The 15,994-nt window shown below is 36.2% G+C and overlaps 2 protein-coding genes across 5 annotated transcripts in view; both read left to right on the forward strand.

The window, feature by feature from the left end:
• dock4 (dedicator of cytokinesis 4) overlaps nucleotides 1–8,682 on the forward strand; it is a 107,819-nt gene extending 99,137 nt beyond the window's left edge. For all 3 annotated transcript variants that reach the window (XM_007252878.4, XM_007252879.4, XM_022684172.2), the window contains 7 exons: nucleotides 1,423–1,550; nucleotides 2,527–2,647; nucleotides 2,806–2,887; nucleotides 4,000–4,124; nucleotides 4,216–4,285; nucleotides 4,380–4,432; nucleotides 5,785–8,682. In XM_007252878.4, the coding sequence (XP_007252940.3) occupies nucleotides 1,423–1,550; nucleotides 2,527–2,647; nucleotides 2,806–2,887; nucleotides 4,000–4,124; nucleotides 4,216–4,285; nucleotides 4,380–4,432; nucleotides 5,785–6,189 (984 nt within the window). In that variant the 3' untranslated portion in view covers nucleotides 6,190–8,682. The remainder of the gene's footprint in view (nucleotides 1–1,422; nucleotides 1,551–2,526; nucleotides 2,648–2,805; nucleotides 2,888–3,999; nucleotides 4,125–4,215; nucleotides 4,286–4,379; nucleotides 4,433–5,784) is intronic.
• Nucleotides 8,683–11,956: 3,274 nt separating this feature from the next.
• The window catches only part of immp2l (inner mitochondrial membrane peptidase subunit 2), a 133,366-nt gene continuing 129,328 nt past the window's right edge, over nucleotides 11,957–15,994 (forward strand). The window contains exon 1 of one of the 2 annotated variants that reach the window (XM_022684174.2): nucleotides 11,957–12,088. The gene's annotated coding sequence lies outside the window, so the exon portion shown is untranslated. The remainder of the gene's footprint in view (nucleotides 12,089–15,994) is intronic. The other variant, XM_049484157.1, reaches the window with a different exon arrangement.

Raw genomic sequence — 15,994 nt, forward strand, 5'->3', positions numbered from 1 at the left:
TTATCCTTCAGTTGTGGGAACATACAGTATATCTTTGTTTGGAAGATATCATGCATCAGGGTTTTAATCTGTACATCATCGATGTCATGCAAAAAGCTGGACTCTCCAAAAAGAAAAAAGAAAAAATTGCAAGATGAGTTTGTAACAATGTAAAGAGCAACTACTAAAATCATCAGAATAAAATCATAGAAATATTATAAAAAGTGTAAAATAACATGAATGAAGATACAAGTGTTTTTTTTTTCCCTGTCAGCTATATTAAGCAGTATATATGACTCATATACTCATTAAATTATTTCATACTAAATATTACATAGCAAAGTCAGTATTTTAACATAAAAGGATAGAACAAGTTGAACACATGGGTATTTTTGACACTGCACTTCCCTAAACATCAAATAATGTTTTATTTAAAACGTCCTATTAAAATTTGAAGCAGTGATGCTGGAGTAACGCTCTTGATCATTAATTTATATGCTGTTGATTGAGACCAAGCTCTTTAAAATATCTATAAAATATTTCAAAAGACAAAAAAAAAGATTCTATTAAATAGTTACTTTGCCTGAAGACACGTACTTACTTACTGACACATACAAAGCAAACTGTTTTACAATCAAGGCTAATTTAGTGTAAATTCACAAACTATTTCCAGTTAAATCCTCATTTATAGTTTATTAACAACAAAACACCTACAGAGGGATTTGCATCTTTAAGAAAAAAACGTGTGTTTATTAGATTAGTTGCATAGATAGATTTAGTAAATCCAGTACTCATGTGGGTAAGCACAGTTTAACTGAGGGGCTTTTATTATGCATATTATTATTATATTATTATAGAAGTCATGAAAAATGTCCTAAAAAGCAACCCTGTAATGATATTTGTATTAAATGCTTATTTATCTCTTTTCATATTAAAAGTAAAATTTGTTATAAAGTTCATCTTTTTATCATTAAAAACAAGGGAAAACAGGTAAAACAAAGCTTTCAGATGTAAATTATATCCCACAGACATGAATGGTGCTTGCAGTTATAGAGTGACTCATGTACTCTCACCATGTGCGTCATTAAAACCTCCCTCTGCGACTCACTGGCCATTTTTGAGGGCCTTATAGACCCACTATATAGGACTGTAGGTACTGTTGCTATGCACAATGTGTTTACTCTCTGCTCCATTCCTCATTAATCAGTTTTTGACCACAAGGGTACTTTTGAGTTTGTACTCATGTTAATGTCAGTAAATTGATAATTAATTCACCTCTCTAATTATCCAGCCATGTGGGTCTTTTGACCACAACTTGACGACAGTCTCTAACTGTACACCAGTAAGCTTGGAGAGAGAGGGGTTTCTAATAAATGTGAGATTCAAAATAAGTTATTGATTAAAACCAGAAAACCATTGTAATCTGAATCTTTTCATTTCCAGCCACAGGAGTTTCCTGCGTATGTGCGCGTCAGTCCACTGCATTTTGCCAATGGCAGTCCCCGCACCTGCAGGACCCCCGTGCCAAATGCCATCAGTCCAGAAGGAGGCAGAATAGTAGCCAGGCGCAGGTCTGTAATGTCTGGTTTTGTGGTCTTATGTTTATTACATTATTTAACATAGTTTGAGCTAAATAACAGGGTTACATAATTGACTACATGGTTACATAATGAGTCATATTTATATTGCATTTACATTTACACTATATTGCATGGAAACTTATTACATTAATCTCTCTACGCTCTACTGTTCTTGAGCTAATCTGAAGGCCACACGAAGTTGGAGATTGGAGGTCTGTAGTGATTGACCCAGTGGCTTCTGCTTTTTTATAATAGCACTGACAGTTGACTGTGGAATATTTAGTAAGTAGTGAGGAAATTTCACCATTGGACCAGACCTTTATTTACGTACAGCTCTGTAAAAATAGATCACTTCAGTTTCTGAATCAGTTTCTCTCATTTTGCTATTTATAGGTATATGTTTGAGTAAAATGAACATTGTTGTTGTATTCTATAAACTACAGACAACATTTCTCCCAAATTCCAAAATAAAAATATTGTCATTTAGAGAATTTATTTGCAGAAAATTAGAAATGGCTGAAAAAACAAAAAAGATGCAGAGCTGTCAGACTAAGAAATAAGTTAATATTCATAAAGTTTTAAGAGTTCAGAAATCTATATTTGGTGGAATAACTCTGGTTTTTAATCATAGTTTTGATGCATCTTGGCCTGCTTCCTCCACCAGTCTTACACACTGCTTTTGAATAACTTTATGCCACTCCTGGTGCAAAAATTCAAGCAGTTTAGCTTGGTGTGATGGCTTGTGATAATTGTTATTATATTCCAGAGATTTTCAGTTTGGTAAAATCAAAGAAACTAATCATTTTTAGGTGGTCTATTGTTTTAAAGAGCAAGAAAGTGAGACAATATTTGCAGTCTATGCAGTTAAATGAACAATTGAACTCTCAAACACCATACATGGCTCTACAGTAGCAGGCGTGTGTAAGTCGAACTACTGTAAGTGATCCTGATGTCCCTGTGTTTTCAGCCCCCTTAGTTACCCAGCTGTCAATCGCTACTCTTCATCCTCCCTATCTTCACAAGCCTCTAATGACGTAAGCAACATCACTGGCCAATCAGAGAGCTCGGATGAAGTCTTCAACATGCAGGTGTGTGCTCTAGTCATGCTATGGGTTGATTTTTTTAGCTGAATACATGCAACCATGTGGACTTTCTCAGTCCATCTTATAAAACAGTCTGTTTTATAATTCCTGAAAGATACAGTATATTGATTAACTTGACCTCGTCACTGTTTTTCTCACCGCAGCCGAGTCCATCTACCTCAAGCCTCAGCTCCAACCACTCCGGTTCCCACAACGTGAACAGCTCGGCGCCCTCAAGCAATAGAGGTGAGCGCATGTGGGTGGGCAGCTCTTAGGAAGTGGTCTCCATTAGTTATCTCTGTGCCAAGCAGAAGCCTGCTTTAATTTTCACACAGCTCTTTAAAATGCTGCTGTAAATGCAGTGCTATTCCAGTTTGAATGTCATATTCAAGGCAGACGTTTTACAGAAATATCAAATCACACCAAGAGCAAGTCTCTTTTATTGTCACATCACACACACAGAGGAGCGAAGGCCAATTAAATCAATTCAGTATTTAATACATTGGTTGCTGGAGGTGCAGCTGAATACACATCCCTGTCCATGTACTTTTGTTTGTGCGACTGGTGACCTCCAGCTTTATGTAGGTTTTTCTCCACCTTTTAAAACCGTACTTTTACAAGTGGATGCAGATTAATAGCAGTGTCTTAAAAGCAAGTGTTGGGAGGCTTTCCTTAGCAGTGACATTAGATAACTCATCTAGTCTGAGGCACAAACCTTGAACACAAGCTCAGAGAATATTCAACAGCAGATTCCAGTACTGGTTTGGATGAATGTGTTTAGAAGGCACAGCACCTTAATGTGTCTTCATGTGGTTACAGTCTGTTGTGGCAACACTTCGAATCTGTTTTAAAACGTCAGTAGATATTGAACTAGTATTTACACTGCTGCCTAGGAAAGTTCCAATACACAAAAGTTATGGATAAGTTCAAGTTCAATACAGCTGGAAAAAAAACCCTCAAGCAAATCAAAGAAATACTTATTGAAATACATTATGGATCCATCAACTGCTTAGCATGTCAGAGTATCTTTGCTAACAATATTACAAATATAAAATGTGCTGTGTGTCTCAAAACGCATAAAATGCATGTACTAATTCTCTTAATTAATCATGAGTATGTTTTGGGCGTAACTTGCAATTAACCAATTAGCATGTCACTTGCCATTCCCTTTATGAATTTGATGGGTTGATATTTTAATGGCAAAGTGCTTCTGCGCTTCTCAGCAGAGGAAACTGACCTGCATATTCACGCTATAAAGAAACAGCAATGTATCAATCCATGCTTAATTAATAGTGTGATGTTTCTAACTTAAAGTTGTTTGCCTGCCATTTGACCGCTGGTCCATATCTCAACCATAGATTCTCTTCCGTCGTCGTCTCCGCTGCCGTCGGACAAACACAAACACAGCAGAGATAATGTGTGCCTGCCCCCCAGAGACAGACTATGCAGTGGTATATTCCCCAGCCCGCTGGACCCCATGCAGGTCAGTAGAGTTACGCTACAGGCAGTAGAATTCCCTCTGGGAGAAGAGAGATGTGTGGTGTGATACGATCTGTTCTGTTTCTCACTTGCAGAGAATGATCCCATTTCAGATAGACACCAGTCTGCCACGACCTGAGGCAAATCTCCCTAATGCAGAAACAGGTACAGCTGTTCACTCTTCCTCTCCAACACATCATATTTCATATGTCCTATCTGATTTCTGGTATGTTGATCTATTTCCTGTGTCTGTACCTAGGCAAGAACATACGGTCTCTGTCTCCTATGCCAACAGCAAGATCTCCTCAAAAGGTAGGCTTTATTCGTTTTTGTCTTCCAGATGCCACAAAACACATAACTTAAGAAATTCCACTCGTGGTCTGTTTGATATAAAACAAGATTGGAGGGTTATCAATTTGTAACAGCTCTTATTGCACCTTTGATACTTTTTGGCTGTAATTTTGTGCACAACATGAACACAACACTGGAATATCCCGTTTTAGAGAACAGTTGCTTTCATGCTGCAACAACTGTGGCAATGAAGTCATCCTGTGTTTGTACACTTATATAAAGTGTGCATGAAATGCTTGAAATCCTGTTTATGTGGGTTCTTACCGGTTTCCTCCATTTCAGTGATACAAGTAAGGGTTACTTCAATCAATCAATTAACCTTTATATTCATTTAGGAATACACTAAGGGTGACCCTCATTTACAATGTAGCCAAGCATTTACAATATAAAAGGGATTGAAAACATTAATAAGAAAATAGAACTAATAAGGAACAAAATAGTAAAAAAAAAAAAACATTTTCGTCACCAAAAAAGAAAAAAGTAGAAAATTCTAAAAAGACCATAAACACAAACTGAAACAAAAAGTAAAACATTTATAGAATATAATATAAAGAAAAAGTAAAATAAAATAATAAGACATGACTAAATGAATAATACTGAACTAAGAACACAGGAAACAAAATAAAATAAAACATTAGAATAATAAATAATAATAAATAGTAATAAATAAATAAACAAAAATAAATAAAACCAATTTAAAATTAAAATAATAAAAAAAGATTAAAACTGATTCAGTGATTCCAGCTAGCTGAGCTTCAACGTTTCCTGTAGAGAATTCCAGCTCACTGGTGCTCTGTAGCTAAAAGCAGATTTTCCCAGTTCACTAAAAACTCTTGGTACCTGACAGGTGATCCAGTGAGAAGAGATTTAAGCTGGCAAATGGCCAGAAAGGGATTTAGGAATAAATATTAGACAATGATATTTTCTTTGTGCTTAAGTACTAAACTTTAAAAAATAAGTGACTGAGTTACATACGTTATATAACCTAAAGTTTGTAGAAATCTGCCTGTCCAATATGTTTTCTTAAATCTAGGGTTTTAGTGAGTAAGAGTTTGTCCCCTTTCCTCCCTGCAGTTATAACCTCTATTCCACTCGGAAGCCTTTACATTACACGATACAGTATACAGTATATTTACCTACTTATATACTTACCTGCATACTTTCAAACTAGATACATTAATGTTGGTTACCATAAAACACTTATTCGACACATTTGGTTACTATGTCAATATTGATAAACACAACCTTACAGCCTCAGCCTTTCATAGTTTTTTTTTTCACAGCCAATAATGTCCAAACTGTTCCCTCTACAGACCACGGCTCCTCCCCTCACTCCATCCCCCACTGATGGCCTGCCTGTGGGCAGCCTGGCATCCCATTCTCCAGCCCGCTCGGGCAGCTATAGCAGCGGGATCTCCTCACTGAGCCGCTGCAGCGTGTCCGAAACCTGCGGGATCGAGCTGCCTTCAGCCGAGTCTCCCCTGCCCCCCGCCGCCCCACCAGATAACCCCGTCCGCCGGGGCAGCAAAACCCCACCCCCCTACAGCGTCTATGAACGGAACAACCCCCGCCGGGCCACACCTCTCCCTCACAGCCTCTCAGTCCCGCCCAGCGCAGACAACCCAAACCTACCCTCCAAACCTCAGCTCAGCCGTACGCAGAGGATCCACTCGGAGCCCAGACACAGACTGACGCCCAGAAAAGTGTCTCAGCTGTAGACTTTCAGCATTATCAGCGGCACTGGCAGTAGCAGAGGCATCTGTGGCAGGCAGTAGAGCACCACACAAAACCTATAAACTCTTACTTTGGGTTCTTTGACGGAAAGCAGGATTACTTTTTATAGATGCAGTTTTATTTTTTTGTATTACCTTAAAATGAAATATAGCTGTTTCTATTTCTGTTTCTGTTGTGGTGGCAGTCGTCTCGTGGGCATGTGTTTAAAAAAAGGCCTTTTTATGTTCGCAGATGTACTGCTGTGTTTTTTTTTTTTTTTTTTTTTAAACCATTAGCTTTGCTGTTGTTAATTTATTGTGAATGTTTTTTTTTTTTCGTTACTTTTACGCCATTCGTTTGGGTCTGGTTCAATTCAAATTCAGTTATCTTGATGAGTTGCTACAGCTGAACTTGAATTGACTCAGGGCTTTCTATCTCTGCATATTTTCCATTAGCATACGTTGTTGGCTGACAATAATGATGTACAAGAATAGCCATTAAGAGATTAGAACTATAATCTAAAAAAGGGCATATTGTTTACAGTTAAACCTTTAGATCTGGCAGGTCCACATCCCACTTAGAGCAACGTTCCAGAGACACATTGCTAGCAAGGTATTTTTGATAGATGTATAAAATCCCACATCTGTACAGAATTCACCCTATGCTACGGCACTGTTTTTAGGCCTTACATGGAAAAAAGACGTGCAGCTAGACCTGCGGCTTGTTTTAACCGCTTTGTACTTTCTGGAATGGCTGAAAGGTGCTACATATTTCTTAGTGTTTCTTTCTAATGTAGCCTTGTATCTGCGGACCCTGCCTGACCGTTAATCGTGCCATGTAATGAAGTTGTGTGGTCTCCGAGTATTGTGCCAAAGATACCAATTAACAGTATTAACATTTCTGTCGGTGAGAGTAGTTAGGGAAGCTTAACTTGCATAAGCCTGAATGCTCGTGCTTGATAATGTGCTTTTTATACAGTGTGCCGAGGCATAGACTAAGATAGCATGAGGCATGTACAGCAGCATCAAGCAATATAACCAGTGTAGTTTTCTCAAGAGTGTGATGTTCGTAGCACAAAACAGGCCCTCCAGGTTTAAAGAGAGTGTATTTTTTTCCCCTCGGATTTCAGAGATGTCAAATGCGGTTGCTTTAGCTGCTTCGCTGTCAGCAGAATTAGCTAAACTGTCACAGATACTCTTGGATCGATGAGGAGACGCCGGCATTTATGAACATCATTCTAAGAGATGATATAGGCAGCAGAGCCTCATGCTAATCTAAACGTAGAGCTGTCTTGATTTGTACTTCCAGGTTGGTCTGAACGAAACTCAGTCTGTGCGTTAGAACCAGTTTTGACTGCCAGAAACACCTCAATTTTGGGCCCTGCATGGCAATCACAGACATGTAAAGAATACAGTACATTGTTTTGCCTTTTTCGTTGTTTTGCCATTTTTATGTTTATTTTTTATGCAACTGTTATGATTTTCTTAAAGAATGTATATGCAGATTTTTTTTTATTTCTTTTTTACACAACATTCCTAACAGACATTCCTAATTCCTAATAGTAAAAGTGATATTTCATTCTATGTTCTTTCAGACTTGACTATATATTAAGCTATATTAACGTGTTGCCAATGCAAGTTTTTTAAAAAAAGATTCTACCTGTTGAGGATACAGGAAAAATTAATAATAATGAATAATTCGAGAGCTGTTTCACTGCCAGCCAGAAACATTCAATCTTTACATAGGTTAAGATAATTGATTGGTCCTTTTTCTTTTCCCCACAGTGTCTGAAATAAAGGGTAATGGACATGCACTGTACATTATTGGCCCCCAAGGTACAAACAGTGTGATGTACCCCTTAATGGTACAACAGGGTTATTTAAGGTTCATTAATGAAGTTTTATATGGCATTACATTTTCCAAATGGAAGATTTGTATCTTTTTCATAATGAACTTTTCATCAATAGAAAAGTCAAATAAATGGAGCTGGCATATGATGTATGGACTCAAGGCAAAACGAGTAAGAACCATTGCATTATAAAAACAGTATAATTATGTATACTAACTAAAGATACTGAAAATGTACCCTTGAGGACCCCTGTGACACGTGGTACAGTATAGTACCCATTTTCTGAGAGTGTACATATCTAATGCAGTATATGTTGATGCATCCGTTTCTGGAGCTTAGCCTAAAAATGTGTATAGGCAGGATTTGATTAATAGCTGCTGCTGCTACTAATTATAGTTATATGTTGATGTTTGAGAAAACATAACTTTTCTATTCATTAGGTGAAGATTTCCAAGAACATATCCAATCAGAGATGTGGGAAGGTTGGGCAAAATATGAAACACCATGCGTTGTGACGTCATGTAAAATGCTGTGCCTAAATTTCTTTTTTTTATTATTATTATTATTCTGTTTTGTTTTGCATTTTTCATCAAATAGAATGTGTACGAATGTACTAAAATGTGACTCAATGAACACACTCTGCTTTCAACTTCCTGACCAGCTTTAATCAAATTAACAAAAGCAAAAGGGTAATCAGATGTTGATGTTTATATGTGTTGATTTGTGTTGTGATAACCAACACTCTTCAGTGTGTAGCCCAGAGTTTTATATAGTCTTCAGAATAAAGGTGCTTGAAATTATTATTTGAGCATTTCCATAGTAGAATCACTTTTTATAAGGAACCATGTTTGCAATACAGATACATTATAACAGATAAACCCTTTTACTCTGGTAAAGGTTTACTCTGTTTAAAAGGTTCTTTACGATATTACACATCTATCTCTATTATAAACATGGTTCTTGGTTCTTCTATAGACCACTGCAGTCCTGCATCATTCTGTAGTCCTCATATGCCCATATTTGGTGTTCTGAGTCTAAGGTGAATTTCTCAATTGGAAGAAAAAATTGACTTTTCAAAAAGTCACATTCTGTGGTAAATAAATATGTTTAGGGCCCTATAGGTTTTATTCTGTGTACAACTTGCACAAGTAGTAATAAGAATTTTGCTATTTGAAAGCTAATGCTACAGTGCACTAAACTACTAGCTGCTGTCACAGAACAGTGGCACAAAACACAAACCTTTTAAATGACTTTTATTTTGAAGAGCTAACAGGAGTCTCGGCTACACACTGAAGTGTTCAACACTTCAACATGAACTAAATAGGAGCTACAATAATAACAACTTTACTGTATTAACTCATTGAAAAATATATAAACAATATTCAGAATACATAAAAGCTCTGAAAACAATGTTTTTGAGCAGTTGTGGCTCCTTAAACCTGGAAAGCTGCAGCCTCCCCATCACCCATTTTTTCCACGTCCCTGAATCCTACACATATATTTACAGTTTACATGCTATTTTTATTTTTTCCATGTTTTAACACAAGGGTGTTTTAATCCTATTGTTGCTAAAGCTAAAACAGCTAGCTGATCTCACAGTCTCAGCCCAGAAACACTAAACGATGAGTTGACAATGATGAGTTGGTTTGATTTAGGTAGAAAAAAATAGAATAATCTTGTTGAACTGTACATTCAGCAAATCTAAACAAATAATATTATGTAAAGCTGCACAAAGTAGTAAAAAATACACTCTTAACAATAACAAATGCTTTAAAGAGTTTTTTGAAACATGCCATGAAAGTACCACTTTTGGTTCAATATAGAAAAAAGAAGCAAAAGAGAAGTGCAAGTCTGAAGAAACATTTAAATATTCAGAAATTCTTAATTTGATTTAAAGGTTTTTCACCCCCTTTTTATCTGTACAAACATTATTCTATATATAGCCAAAATTGGATCTTGTGGCATTACTCTAAAAAGCCCTTTTAGCAGCTTTGTTTTTAGAGTGTATCACATTAGCTAGTGTAGGTCTTCACATTGCACAGTTTAAAATTATTTCACATCATGGAAATGTTATTGATATATTGTGAATAAGCACAGTTTTAAATCCTGATAATAAAAAGTGACCCCAGTAGAAATATCTGAGATGAACTCGGGCATGAGTTTGTAAATGGTGGCCATTAGTACGTTGCTTGTGTGAACTACTTTATTAATAGTGTTGCAGTTGTGTTCACATATGCCTATGCTATGAAAAATTGCTCATTTTAGGCAATCGCATTTTATAATTTTCAGTGGATTGCCTAGTGACCAGTTTTAGAAAGTCAACTAGTATTCTTGTATTTTCTCTCCTTTTCTTTCACTTTGTCTCACTTTTTGTATGGATTAGGTTTTATCTTTTTTTATTTTTATTTTTGTTCAATTTTTTGAACCTATAAAGTTGTACTTTATATCATACGATGGAATGAAAGTATTCCATATAGCCTGTGTTACAGATTTTGTACAAACTGTGTTTATATGAAAAATGTAACCAGTTCATAGCTTTGAATGTTGCAATGAAAATTTTTATTTGTAAATGTTGAATATTAGCCATTAAAGAATAAAGATTGGTTGATGTAAAGGATGTGTTAACATTTATAAATAACTGTTAGTAAATAGTTTTAATACATGTATTCCTGCTCTCTCTTACTTATATAGTGGCGAAAAGATGAACAGTCTGTATTTTTGTGGTAGGTTTGTTTTAACAGAGAGGGAGAGAATATAAAAAAAATTATCTTCAAGCATAACGAGACCTTGGTCATTTGTTTTGGGTCATTGTCATTCTGGAAGACCCATCCATGACTCATCTTTGGTGTTCTCACTAAGGCCAGGAATTTCTCATTCAACAATCTACAGTACATGGCCTTGTTCATCAGCAATGCAGTGAAGTCTTCCTGACCTGTTGTTTAGACAGTGGGCATGGTCTTTTTGGGGTCATATCAAGCATTTCTCTGCCTCCAAACAGCTCCCTTGAGATCATTAACAAGCTCCTTCCTCCTTCTTTAGAATCATTCTCACCCGATAAAGTGACATCTTGCATAAAGCTTGATTAAAAATCCAGTCTCGGGTAAAAATTCAGGGATGGCGGAGTGCGTTTTTTGGGCTACTTTTAAAAATTTAAAAAAGTGGGTGTTGTCTTGGATGTTACGTCAACAAGAACAAGCAGAATATGACATAAGGAAGGACGGCATGAAGAGCAGAGAGAGAGAGAGAGATTGAAATCACAATGTAACCAAAAAAGAACAAATGTAAAATAAAATGTTAAAGAGGAGAGAAGAGAGCTCAGGAGGGCCAAGAGCAGAAATAAGTAAGTAAAATTATTATATTATTAAATGTTCTTGACTAGGATATAAAACTGTAATAAAAGAACTACTAAAACACTGAAGTTACAATATTATTCATTATTAATTTAAGATAAATAGCAATACTGATTATAAATCCCTTATAAACTAAAAAAATACCAAGTTGTACACTCAGTTATTTTGCAATTTGCTTCAAATGTGTGACAGACATATACAGACCTGACAAAAGAGTCCACTTAATAATTATGAGTTTCTTTTATTTTACCAAATTGAATTGATTGAATTCAAGTGGAACTGCACCAGGAGTGGCATATAGTTATACAGTTATCCAAAAGCAGTGGGTTACTCCACCAAATACTAATTTCTGAACTCTTAAAACTTTATGAATATGAACTTGTTTTCTTTGCATTATTTGCATTTTCTGCAAATAAATGTTTTTATTGGAATTTGGGAGAAATGTTGTCCGTAGTTCATATAATAAAACAATAATGTTCATTTTACTCAAACATAAACCTATAAATAGCAAAATCAGAGAAACTGATGCAGAAACTGAAGTGGTTGCCCGTACCACGGTTTGAGAATTACTGGGTTCAGTAGTACAGGCTGTGTGTGCTAGACAGCTAGAGTGAGGCTGCAGTGAAACGACGGACTTTAGGACCCGGTCTTTTAGAGAGTCAGCAGTGGCGTCATTCGCGGAGTGATCACACGCGCAGGCTGAGGGTGAGTGGAATGAAGCGAGTCCGCTAAGCGGAGAAGTTCAGGAGTGAAATGTTATGAAAAAACCCGCAGGACCGGCGTGTTTCTCACAGTTCATAACGTGAAGCTGCTGCTGCCTAACAGCACAGCATGTGAACACGCGGGCGTCTGTCTCACAGGAACACTAGTTAACCTAGCTAGCTACCTAGCTAGTTACCTTAGCTGAGTTCAGCTGTAGAGCTTTTTCGCTTTTTATTAAATTATTAAACATATTACTAACACAAATAACTAACACCAAGCTTATACCTGTGTGAATTAGCTAAACTCAACACCTTACACTGTTTCAGGACCGCGAAGCTGTATTTGACCACTTTTTTCGCCGCTGTCATGTTCGAATATTCCAGTCCACCTTAAATATCGCTGCAGTTACACTCTGACATTTCAGGGGCGCTAATGTAAATACTGTCCATTTAAGGTGGAACGGAAAGTTTAAATGCACATCCAGCTCCAGGCATTACAGTAGCTACAGACAATGACATTTGTAGCTAATTAATGACCTACCAGATTGACTGAAGGTCTGTATGTCCTCAGAGGTCCCGCAAAACTAGCTAATACTTTTATTTTAGAGCAGGGGTGTCCAAACTGTTTTTGTTGGGGGCCAGAAGGAGAAATATATTTGAAGTCACGGGCCACTCTGTAATAAAACAAATAATGAAATATACCACTTTAAATAATACATTTTCCTGATTATTTTCATTTACACACCGTTTTACTTGACTTACTATCTTTATCTATCTTTGACAGTGTTGTGTAAACTAAGAATTTTCAAATTGATGTTTCATTTCATGATGTCTCTTAATATCAAACTCCTTAATTATGGGAACTTTTAGACTCTTTTGCCCTTTTTCTGCGCTACAACTGCTTACCCTCTCCGCTTTTAGACTCTTTGGCCCGCTTTTCTGCGCTACAACTGCGCACCCTGTCCGCTTTTAGACTCTTTGGTCCGTTTTTCTTCGCTATAACAGAGCACTCTCTCCGCTTTTAGACTCTTTGGTCCGTTTTTCTGCGCTATAACAGAACACCCTCTCCGCTTTTAGACTTAACTGCGCACTCTCTTCGCTTTTAGACTCTTTGGCCAGTTTTTCTGCGCTATAACTGAGCACTCTCTCCGCTTTTAGACTCTTTGGCCTGTTTTTCTTCGCTATAACCTCTCCGCTTTTAAGAATCTTTGGCCTGTTTTTCTGCGCTACAACTTCACTCTCGCCGCTTTTAAGACTCTTTGGCCCGTTTCTGACACCTAGCATTCAAACTTTGAATGTCACATTATAAAAACCTGCGTAACAGCGGGCCAACTTTTATTTTATTTCTAAAATACCTTGTGGGCCGCTCCAAAAAAGGAAACCGGGTCGTAGTTTGGACACCCCTGTTTTAGAGGTCTGTATTCACACACCTCACTAGAACTAAGAGTGTTGATGTTCGATATCAGGGTTTTGCCCATAACTGTAAAACTGCTTTGTGATCAGCAGAAATTTTTACAGTTGTGTGAGAGTGACTGTTGATGAGATGATTAACTTAACCAATAAAAAATACAAATAAAAAAAAACAATCTGCACATTTGAATTTTACACCAAATCCTAGTCAACTGGTAAAGATATAATTGTATTAAGTAGTACAAGGAAAACACTGCCCTGACTTTGGACATTTTACAGAAAATCTTACAGCACTTCATGCTTCCCTCTGCTGACATCTTTTTTGGAGATGAAGATTTCATTTTCCAGCAGGACTTGGCGCAATGCCAAAAGTATTAATTGGTCTTACATAATATTTAAACTTTCTGGGAAACTGATTTTTGGGTTTTAATTGGCTGTAAGCCACAATAGACAATAAAAGAAATAAACACTTAAAATAGATTAATCTCTGTGTAATACATCTATATAATGAGTTTCACATTTTGAACTGAATTACTGAAGTAAAGTAACTTTTCAATTATATTACATTTTTTTTAAGATGCACTAGTATATGAATGATTCGCAATTTAGGGTTTTAGTTCAACAAACAGCATCATACATATTTATTTATTTATTTATTTAGTTAGTTTTTTAGATTTTTAAGAATAGTAAGCAGACACCTCCAATCTTGCGTGCAACTTTTATATTAAACACGATGCAAACATAAACTCCTTGTATTTCCATTAGGGAAATTTGCAAAATATAAATATCGCTGCTACATAAAAAAGTTCTTTACAGGTTTCTATAAGTAAATATATGCAGTCTTGATTATCCCATTTTTTTATCCCACATAAAAACATAACTGATGTAAATATTTTTCTGTCGAATTTGTACTTCTCTTTACATTTTCACCCAATTATTTGAATTTATTTACTTGTTTTTATTCCGGCCTCTAATTTATATCCCTTACATTACTTTTACTTTTATACTTTAATGAGTTATAGTTTAATTAGTACTTTAGCACTTTTACTTGGATAAAAATCTTAAGCTGATACTTCACCTTCTACAGAAAAATGTAAACCCTAATATCTATTCTTCTACCTGAGTAATGAATGTGAATGTCAGAATCATAAATATTCACACTTATTTACAGCAACCACTTATAGTAAGTAAACTGTTTATGATGTATCTGTTAGCAGTCATTGACATTTAGAACGTCCAGAATGCACAGAGAAATGTTTTCTCACAGAAGTGATCACACTCACTGCTAATCAGAAAATGTTTAGGTGATTCATCCCATCCTAATTGTCTCGGCAGGTCTGACAGTGCAAGTCTGTACTTGGCTGTTTTTGCCTTGATACCACAAGACACCACATATCACAATTGGGGTTTAAAAAAATTTACTTTTGTTGTCAGTCAAAACTGTACAGTGAAATACGAGTCACACATGTACTGTCATATATTCAGGACTGGTGTCTTCAGACATGAATAAAATATTACTAAAATAAAAGGCTTTAATGGTTTCTTTAACTCTGAGATCCTGAGGGTTCCCCTCATATTGTTCTCATGGTCACAAACACATGAAACCTTGCTGTACAAAAACCCAGCAACTAGAGATTTTTGTTTTTTCCAGTTTGTCATTGTGACATATTGTGTATGATTACATATCCTTTGCATAAAGTATTTATGCCACATAACCCAGTGATATTTAACAAATAGAAGTGATCCTCGATATTTAGTGATTATGTAACAACTAAAAATAGACAGTTTTATTCAGTTTTTATTTGTAAATGTGTGAGAATATTAACAAACAAAGTCATTAAGATCTAAATGCAAAAATGCAAACAAAAGGGATGTGCCGATGCCATATCTAATATTACACATGTACGTTTAGACCGTTGCTGTAGATTTGACACTGCATTATAACTTACAACCAAAAATGCCTTAAATCAATGAATTTAAAGTAGCCAGGCTAGTGTCCTCCAATCGCAGTATAGTGGCTAGCATTACTTGGTCCTTACAATAAATAAATAAACAAAAAATATGTCAGCAAGTATTGGTTTGAAATATTGGCCATATTAGTTAGGAATGTAAAGACATACAATCTTGATTAACCGTGTAGATATTGCATTACAACAATCAAATTAATTGTATTACCTCCTAGCGTTATACTGAAGATAATATAATAAAACACAGTCCAGTTATAGTCACAGCTGGAGCAGCTCCAGACGAGCAGTCGGAGGCTCTAAATTAAGTCTATTTGACATGGAATGACCCTTAACTAATAAAGCGAACTTCAGTACAGTTAAAGTTACATTACAGTGTGAGGCGGTCGCATTCTGGAGTCCATGAAATTACTCATAGTTAACAACATAATGCTTAACTGGTTCAAGAGCACCAAATTGGAAGCTTCGTTGTAGATAAGAGGACATGTTTCTGCTGTCATGTAGTGCCAGCATGCACCATTTCATACCGTGCCTTA

The sequence above is a fragment of the Astyanax mexicanus genome, chromosome 10, assembly GCF_023375975.1.
Source record: "Astyanax mexicanus isolate ESR-SI-001 chromosome 10, AstMex3_surface, whole genome shotgun sequence".
In the NCBI taxonomy this organism is placed as follows: domain Eukaryota; kingdom Metazoa; phylum Chordata; class Actinopteri; order Characiformes; family Acestrorhamphidae; genus Astyanax; species Astyanax mexicanus.